Consider the following 9,603-nt stretch of genomic DNA (forward strand, 5'->3'; position numbering starts at 1 on the left):
CCCTGCTGTGTAATCCACAAAATATACTGGCAAACTTTTATCATGTAGCGATATTATTTGAGCGCTTCTTGCTCACCTCCTTTGGTTCCTCTCTGCCACCCATTGGTTTGAAGCCTGAGTCCATTTAGGGTATGTCGCCATGCCACTCTCTAGCCTGCCGCTGCTGCCGCTGCCTCTGCATGCCGTCCCCTATAGTGTCAGGGTCAATTATTGGATGTTTTAGATGCTATCTAGCTTCATTCTGTCACTCTGTCATGGCCATGCTGTTGCCCATAATTTTGGCATAATGGTGCGATTATGCAGCCTCAGAGGCATCCATGCATGCTGCCCCTGCTGTTTCCTGTCCATTTCCGTGGTGTTTCCATCCTTTTCTGAGGTTCCCAGGTGTTTGGCCAAGCTTCCCTGTGCAGAGCCTTGGTCCCCTTGAAAAATGCTCGAGTCTCCCATTGACTTCAATGGGGTTCGTTATTCGAGACGAGCACTCGAGCATCGGGAAAAGTTCGTCTCGAATAACGAGTACCCGAGCATTTTAGTGTTCGCTCATCTCTAGTACAAACATTACAGAACATCTCCATTCCCAGGGTGAATCCTGCAGGTTGTGGACCTCCAGGAACCTCACAGACAGTGATGGGACTGGGGGGGTGTCCTCACACTGCTGTGCTCTGTCCAGACTGCAGCCACTGCTATTGTCCCTGGATAGATCTCTTGTTTTACCTTTGTGTATATTAGTAGCAACAGGACTGTGAAGTATGGATATAGATGCTGTACTCAATGCATTAATCCTCCCTGGGTGACAGCTGTATCAGGCTTCTGGTTGGATATTACAGAACTCACTACAAGCAGCTACATGTTCTCTGTGCCGTTCTCTGGGTAGTGGTCAGCCCTGGTTATTGCAGATCAGCTCCTGTACCCTCTGCTGACTGGATACTAGGTAGTATTGTTGTAACAAGAGGTGGAGGTAAGATCACAGATGAAGCTTCATGGACCTGCTTTAGATGTGGAGCTCATTGGACTTTCTTCTGTTGGGTTATCATGGGATGTGTCCTGCTGTGGAGCAGTAGAGGTTTCTGTCTTCTTGATCCCCATAGTGGTGGAAGTGTTCTCGGAGTGGCTGGAACTTTCTGGAAAAATGGATGTATATAGACTCATGAAGTCTTCCATATTTTCTGTGGTGGATATAGAAGCTCCTCGAGAGGAGGGTTTGGGGGTTGCACTTTCTGGAGCTAAGGTATCTTGTGTTTCATTGGTTACAAGAGCAGATGAGTAAAAATCTGAGAAGTGAGTAGAAATTCCCGGTGAGGAGGTGGTGGTCAGATGACTCATGGAGTCTCCTACGTATGATGTTGGTGTGTAGGGACTGGTAGATCCTTCTGCTGATGTAGTCCCATGGCTTGTATACTGCTGTAGAGTAGTTGTCACTTCTGTCACGTTAATGGCTCCATTAGTGGTGCTAGAATCTGGAGAATCTCTAGAGGTTTCTGGAATTCTTGTTGATGTATGCAGACTCCGGTGGCCTTCTATATCGGCTGACGTTATATTTTCTCCATTGGTGTAATTTGGAGTTATATTTTCTGTAATTAATGTATTATCTTCCATAGTGTCTCCAGCTAATGAGGTGGCCGTGGGGTTAGTATTGGAGCTGTAGACTGTAGTTGAGAAGCCTTCTCCTCTTGCAGTGTGATGATATGTATATGGTTGTAGAGTTGTAGACACTTCAGTCATGCTGATGGCTTCATTAGTGGTGCTGAACTCTGGAGAAGCACCAGAACTTTGTGGGAATGTTGTTGATGTATATAGACTCACAAAGTCTTGTATATATTCAGTCGTTTCCTCGTTATGGGATGTAGGATTTTCACCAGTGTTGGAAATCAGATTTTCTGTAGCTAAATTATTATCATGGGTTTGATGAGTGGTGGTCAGAAATTCTGAGACGTCAGTAGTGATTTCTGGTGGAGGAACGATGGTTGTGGTCGGCTCACTCATGGAGCTGCTTATATGTGATGTGTAGGATCTGGCTGAAGACCCTTCTCCTGTTGTTGTGCTATGACTTGTATATTGTTGTAGAGTAGTAGTCTTCTCTGTCGTATCGATGGCTTCATTAGTGGTGCCATAATCTGGATCATCTCCAGAACTTTTTGGTAATGTTGTTGATGTATACAGACTTACATAGCCATCCATATCATCTGTGGTGACTTCTTGGTCAGATGTAGTATTTCCTCCAGTTGTGGAGCTTGTATTTTCTGGACTGAATGTATAATCTTCAGGAGTGTTTCCTGGTAATGAGGCAGTGGTGGTCCGATAACTCATGGAGCTTCCAGGATGTAATGTGTAGGGACTGGTAGGGACTCCAGTAGTTGTAACACTATGAGATACATGCGGATGCGTGGTGATAGTCACTTCTGTAATGTTGATGGCTTCTTTAGTGGTGCTGTAATCTGCTTGATCTCCAGAACTTCCAGTAGCAGTTATGGATGTATACTGAGTCTTGAGTTCTTCTGAATCTTCTGTGGTTTCTTCTAGAGCTGATGTTACATAGACTCCAGTGGAGGAAATTGCTATTGTATTTTCTGGAGCGAGGGTTACATCTCTAGTAGCAACTCCTGGTGATGAGAAGTTGGTGGAGCTTGATGTAGATGTGTAAGGAAGGAGTGAAGAACCTTCTGATATGGTGGTTCTATAGGACGCAGGCTGATGCATGGAAGTTGTCTCCACTGTCGTGCTGATGACTTCATTAGTTGTGCTATAATCTCTAGAACTTTCCGTAAAAAATGCTGATGTGTACAGAGTTTTGAGGTCTTCTGAATCTTCTTTGGTTACTTCAAAATCTGATGTAATATTGTCTGTGATGGTGGAATTTGGTGCTATATTTTTTGTAGATAAGGTTTTATCCTCAGTAGTATGTCCTGGTGATGAGGTGGTATTGGTGGTGGTCATATTACTCATGGGGCTTTCTGGGGGTGATGTGGATGTGGAAGGAGGGATTCCAGTACCTTCTGCTGTTGTGATACTATGTAATGTACGCTGATGTAGAGTAGTAGTCTCCTCAGTCCTGCTGATGGCTTCATTTGTTGTGACGTATCCTGGGAAACCCTCAGAACTTTCTGGAATTCTTGTTGAAGTATAAAGACTCAGAGAGTCCTCAATGTCTTCTGTGGTTTCTTCAAAAACAAATGTAGTCGTGGAATTTAGATTGTTATCATGGGTATGATTGGTTAATGTGGTGGTGAGAAGATCTAAGTCCTGAGTTTTAAGTCCTGGTAATGCGGTGGTGTTGGTGGTGGTCAGATCACTCATGGAGCTTCCTGGATGTGATGTGGAGGGACTGGGTGGAGAACCTCCTGAAGTTGTAGCATTATGGGACAGATATGGATGAAGGGTAGTCATCAATTCTGTGATGTTGAGGGTTACTTTACTGGTGCTGTAATCTGGAGGATCTCCAGAACCATCAGTGATGGTTGCTGACGTATATTGAGTTTTGAGGGCTTCCGAATCTTCTGTGTTTACCCCAAGAGATGATGTTAGGTTTTCTCCAACGGTGGAATTTGCCGTTGCATTTTCTGGAGGGAAGGTTTCGTTTCTAGTAGTAATTCCTGGTAATGAAATGTTGGTGGAGCTTTCTGGATGAAATGTAGATGTGTAATGAGTGACTGCGGAGCCCTCTGATGTGCTTTTATAGGATGCAGGCTGATGCAGAGTAGTCCTCTCCTCTGTCATACTGATGGTTTCATTAGTTGTACTGTAATCTCCAGAACTTGTATACAAAGTGTTGAGGTCTTCTGAATCTTCTGTGGTTACTTCAAGAGCAGATGTACTATTGTCTGTGATGGTGGAATTTGGTGCTATATTTTCTGTAGATACAGTACTATCCTCAGTAGTATATCCTAGTGATGAGGTGGTGTTGTTGGTGGTCATATTACTCATGGTGCTTTCTGGGGGTGATGTGGATGTGGAAGGAGTCATTCCAGTACCTTCTGCTGTTGTGGTACTATGGAATGTCCGCTGATGTAGAGTAGTTGTCTCCTCGGTCCTGCTGATGGCTTCATTAGTTGTGCCGTATCCTGGGAAACCCTCAGAACTTTCTGGAATTCTTGTTGAAGGACTCAGAGAGTCCTCAATGTCTTCTGTGGTTACTTCAACAACAAATGTAGTAGATTCTCCAATGGTGGAATTTGGTGTTGTGCTTTCTGGAGCTAATGTAGTAACGTGGCTTGTATATTGTCGTAGAGTAGTCGTCACTTTCGTTGTGTTTATGGCTTCATTAGTTGTGCTGAAATCTGGACGATCTCCAGAACTTTCTAAAAAGGTTGTTGACGTATACAGACTACTGAATTCTTCCATATTTTCGGTGGTTTCTACAAGAGCAGATGTAGTGTTTTCTCCATTGGTGGTATTTGCTGGATGCAATGTTGTATCTTGGGTGGGATTTTTAGACTTGGTAATTCCTGGTAATGTGGTGGCAGTAGTGAGATTACTGGTGGAGCTTTCTGGATATGATGTAGATGTGTAGGGGATGGCTGTGGACATTTCTTCTGTTGTATCATTATGGGTTGTGTACTGTTGATTAGTAGTAGAAGTAACAGTGGTGTTAGTCTCTGGATAAGAACTGGAACTTTCACTGGATGCGTTAGGACTGACTGTGGATTGTTCTACTGCTCCGGTACTATGGGATGTTGTAGACACTTCTGTCACGTTGATGGCTTTATTGGTGGTGCTGTAATCTGAATAATCACCTGAACCTTCTTGAGATGATGTTGATGTATACAGACTTGTGAAGTCTTCCATCTCTTCTGTTGTCACCTCAAGAGCCGATGTAGTAGTTCCTCCAATGGTGGAATTTCGGGTCATATTTTCTGGGGTTTCAGTTTGACCTTGGGTGCGATTGGTGACCAGAGTGGTGGTGCGGTTTGAGACCTGACTGGTAATTATTGAAGATGTGGTTGTCAGATTACTCATGGAGCCTCCTGGATGTGATGTAGATGTGTAGCCTCTGGTTGTGGAATGTTCCTCCGTTGTAGTACTGCGAGTTGTATACGGTTGGGTAGTGGAGGTTTCTGTCTGGTTGACCGTCACAGTGGTGGAGTTGTTTTCTGGATAGTGGCTTGTAGTGGCAGGAGTTGATGTGACATTTTGGAGATGTCCTCTGCTAGCGACCTCTTCTACTCCCATACCAGTGATCACAATCATGACTACAAGGATCACCGTGATGGTCAGCCAGTAGCCATATTTCTGTTAAAAAATAAGAAATAAAAAAGTTGAAGGTAAATTTGTGACCACTGATTCATAACAAAAGATTCTGTTAGTGATGTCACCCAATAATCCCGAATCATGGTCGATTTGTTATTGATTTTGTGATTCCTGGTGAGTTGTAAGATCTCTGCCATGAAACTCATCGTACTCCAGGGGGCATAGGTAGAAACCATTAATATATCCGCATCCCATTTCTGCATAGAGACCTGATCCCACTGACCTGGAAGAAGTTCTTTTTGCTTGTTTTAATATCCTCCTACAAAGCAGAAATGACATAAAAATCACTTGTGATATAACAATGTGCTAAAGTGTAAACAGGACCAACCTGTAATCAACCACAAGACCAACTACTGTGTATCTCCTGCACCTTAGCCATGTATCTCCTGCACTTCTGCTGTGTATCTCCTGCACCTTAGTCATGTATCTCCTGCACTTCTGCTGTGTATCTCCTGCACCTTAGTCATGTCCCTCCTGCACCTCTGCCGTGTATCTCCTGCACCTCAGCCATGTATCTCCTGCACTTCTGCTGTGTATCTCCTGTACCTTAGTCATGTATCTCCTGCACTTCTGCTGTGTATCTCCTGCACCTTAGTCATGTCCCTCCTGCACCTCTGCCGTGTATCTCCTGCACCTCTGCCGTATATCTTCTGCACCTCAGCGTGTACCTCCTGCACCTCTGCTGTGTATCTCCTGCACCTCTGCCGTATATCTCCTGCACCTCAGCGTGTACCTCCTGCACCTCAGTGTGTACCTCCTGCACATCTGCTGTCTATCTCCTGCACCTCTGCCGTGTATCTCCTGCACTTCTGCCGTATATCTCCTGCACCTCAGCGTGTACCTCCTGCACCTCTGCTGTGTATCTCCTGCACCTCAGCCGTGTACCTCCTGCACCTCAGCGTGTACCTCCTGCACCCCTGCCGTGTACCTCCTGCACCTCAGCCATGTATTTCCTGCACCTCTGCCTTGTATCTCCTGCACCTCTGCCTTGTATCTCCTGTACCTCTGCCTTGTACCTCCTGCACCTCAGCCATGTACCTCCAGCACCTGAGCCGTGTATCTCCTGCACCTCAGCCGTGTACCTCCTGCACCTCAGCCGTGTACCTCCTGCACCTCAGCCGTGTACCTCCTGCACCTCTGCCTTGTATCTCCTGCACCTCTGCCTTGTATCTCCTGTACCTCTGCCTTGTACCTCCTGCACCTCAGCCATGTACCTCCAGCACCTGAGCCGTGTATCTCCTGCACCTCAGCCGTGTACCTCCTGCACCTCAGCCGTGTACCTCCTGCACCTCAGCCGTGTATTTCCTGCACCTCAGCCGTGTATTTCCTGCACCTCTGCCTTGTACCTCCTGCACCTCTGCCTTGTACCTCCTGCACCTCAGCCGTGTACCTCCTGCACCTCTGCCTTGTACCTCCTGCACCTCTGCCTTGTACCTCCTGCACCTCAGCCGTGTACCTCCTGCACCTCTGCCTTGTACCTCCTGCACCTCGGCCGTGTATCTCATGAATCTCAGCCTTATTTCTTGTGCTTCTACTCTTTATCTCAAAACTTTTCAGTACCTGGATAGCATCTCTTCTTCTTCTCGCGATTTTTCCCTTCCGGGAGTCGCCCCTTATCCCATTTTCCAGTGTTTCGAGGTTTCCTGCTGCAGACGCTGAGAAAAATATATAGAAAAGATTTAACCTCTTTACAAGTCATTGAACAGTCACGAGAGATCTCCCATCATTGGGTTCAGGTCCATTGCTGCGTCTTTTGTGACTTCTTCTTCCATTCAGTCAGACAGGAAGTGATGAGGCAGCCATGACACCAATCACTGGCCTCATCAGTCACATGACTGCTGCTCTATGTCATTGGCTGCTGTGGTCACATGACTGCTGCTCTATGTCATTGGCTGCTGTGGTCACATGACTGCTGCTCTATGTCATTGGCTGCTGTGGTCACATGACTGCTGCTCTATGTCATTGGCTGCTGTGGTCACATGACTGCTGCTCTATATCATTGGCTGCTGGGGTCACATGACTACTGCTCTATATCATTGGCTGCTGTGGTCACATGACTGCTGCTCTATATCATTGGCTGCTGGGGTCACATGTTACATCACTTACAATCTATCTGACACCAAACCGTAGGGAATGGAGACTGCTTTGGGTGACTACTTACTGTTATCACACACTTTTATAAATCCCTCTAAATAATCAGTGAGTCAGTCCCGGGGACCTAGTGAGGTTTGGCGCAGGTCCTTCGCTTTACTACATGTGATTAGGGATGGAAATGTCGTGGTCATCTTTTTTCTCACCGTGGATGATCAATGAAGACTCAGAGAAGATCTTAACACTTAACTTTACCTCCTTCATCCTGGAACTGATTTTCAGATGTCGACCCCCTGGACGTGATCTCAGAGCTCGGGGGTCCTGGGATGAGACCCACTTCTGCTGGCACCCATGGAGCTTCAGGGACTTGGTTCTGCTCCAAAGTTCTGTCCTCTGGAATCTCCACCACAACTGAGATGTTCTTCCCCTCGATATCTTATGAAAAGAATCAGTGATTATTAATCTTATCACCCCCTTTCCTGCTTATTAGATGTGTATAACCACTTCACGGAGGGTCTCCAGTGCACGGCACGTCCTGTATCATCAACAGCCGAATATACAACCTGCTAAAATCTGGAGGACAAAGGGTGTAGCTGGACTTGAGTACTAGATAGTTAGGAAATGAGTGATTACAATACTCAGCAATTAGTGGAATGGGTAGACTAAGGGTTAATGGGTTGATTAGAGAGCAATGGAGTAAGGGTTCATGGGTAGATTAAAGTACAAGGACGGGTTATTAGACTTTGGTTTATTCCATTTGGAACGATTTGTGGAGATATTACAATGTACAAATATCTGAATGGACATTTCAAGGATTTTTCTTATGTTCTTGTAATAACTAAGCCTGTAGCCCGGACAAGGGGCATCACTATTGTGATATACAGGATCCGGTGACACCATGGACCTCGCTGCCGGGGGCGGCTGTCATGGCTGACACATGGTGCGGAGTCAGGACATCGTCACTGTGAGTACAAATATCACAGAAGATGGAAAGCTTTATGGACACTCATGTAAAGTTTGGTGACCAGAATCCTCCACGAGAGGAAGACGAGGACTGGTTGATACTTCTGTAGGACTGTGGTCTGATGACGTAGAGGCTGACATCGATCCCCCTGCCGACAGGAAGCCACAGGAGACCATATCACCCCCTCACCGTTACGTGAACCCTCCAGCCCTGATACATCAGGCTCCTGAGACTCCGCTCTAGAAGTAACGTCAGGGCTCTCAGATCCCGTGTAGAGCGTCAGCTCTTGGACCCACGCGGTGAAGCTCTCCTGTCCCTGCAGGTTCTGGATCTTCTGCTCCAGGCTAATGTCCTTCAGTTCCTTATTCACTAATAGAATTTTTTTCTTATCTGGAAAAAAAAACAAAAGAAAAATAACCAACACAACAAAAGAAATTCCTCACCGTCATCTTCTCTAAGTCACCACCATTATCATTATCATCAGCTTTGTGACCACCTTCATCCTCTTGTCACTCTACAGCCATTATCCACCCAATCACTAATGTAACATCCTCCATTAACTAAACGTCCCTCTCCCATGTCCAAGGCTTCTCTTGTGCTGCTCCACTTCTCCAGAATGCTCTAACCAGGTAATTAGCCTCAGTCTTTATCAGGTTTGGCTAATGCTGTCTCAGGATCGGGCGTTATAATGTTGGGGCTCAGTGTTACGTTACATCTTCTTACCAAGAAATTCCCTGACATTTTGGAGGTCAGCATCTCTTGAAGATTTTCCTCCTTTGTCTTCTCCGTCGTTGCTGTTTGAGTTATAGATTAGGACAAAGTCACACAGAGACAATCTCTCCTTGACATCCTGGGAGGTTCCATCAGATGTAGTAATGGGTAGGACCTCCTTTACTGGTAGGGATGAGAGGAAACTAGTTAACCATTCGTGGGATGCAGGGTCTTCTCTTGAGAGGATCCCCACCAGGGGCTTCCCTGATGCCATTCCCCTGGTTCCCGAGAGTGTCCCTGAGTATGGACAAAAGTAGACATCACTGACCAGGAGGTAAGGGTTGTGCTCGGAGGGGAGTGTGGACAATTATAACCTTCAGGAGCAGAGGAAATAGTGCACTGATTTCTATATTATACCTTCTCCACATCCAAGTCAACCAGTCATGTCCTGACCAAGACCTGGGAGCCTACAGGGACCACCAGCAAAGCCTGTGTCCTGTGCCATCTAAGGTTAGAGGTCACATCCTGCACCCACAGTATTGACCGGCGCTGGTATCTCTGATGCTCCGGGTCCCAGTATGTGGGCACAGTCC

The 9,603-nt window shown here is 46.1% G+C and overlaps 1 protein-coding gene across 1 annotated transcript; it reads right to left on the reverse strand.

The window, feature by feature from the left end:
- Positions 1-390: 390 nt before the first annotated feature.
- LOC140075634 (uncharacterized) lies at positions 391-9,284 on the reverse strand. Its single transcript, XM_072121764.1, has 6 exons — positions 9,023-9,284; positions 8,489-8,689; positions 7,591-7,770; positions 6,805-6,899; positions 5,468-5,503; positions 391-5,226 (listed from the first exon to the last, which is right to left on the reverse strand). Exons 1-6 carry the CDS (start codon positions 9,282-9,284, stop codon positions 979-981), a joined length of 5,022 nt encoding a protein of 1,673 aa, XP_071977865.1. The 3' UTR covers positions 391-978.
- Positions 9,285-9,603: the final 319 nt, after the last annotated feature.

Source organism: Engystomops pustulosus, chromosome 8, assembly GCF_040894005.1.
Source record: "Engystomops pustulosus chromosome 8, aEngPut4.maternal, whole genome shotgun sequence".
Lineage (NCBI taxonomy): Eukaryota > Metazoa > Chordata > Amphibia > Anura > Leptodactylidae > Engystomops > Engystomops pustulosus.

Coding starts and splice junctions, on each gene's coding strand:
- LOC140075634 (XM_072121764.1), bottom strand. CDS start 9,284: ATGGCATCAGGGAAGCCCCTGGTGGGGATCCTCTCAAGAGAAGACCCT. Junction 7,771..8,488: donor GCTGGAGGGTTCACGTAACG/GTGAGGGGGTGA, acceptor TCTTTTCATAAG/ATATCGAGGGGAAGAACATC. Junction 6,900..7,590: donor TCAGTTCCAGGATGAAGGAG/GTAAAGTTAAGT, acceptor TATTTTTCTCAG/CGTCTGCAGCAGGAAACCTC.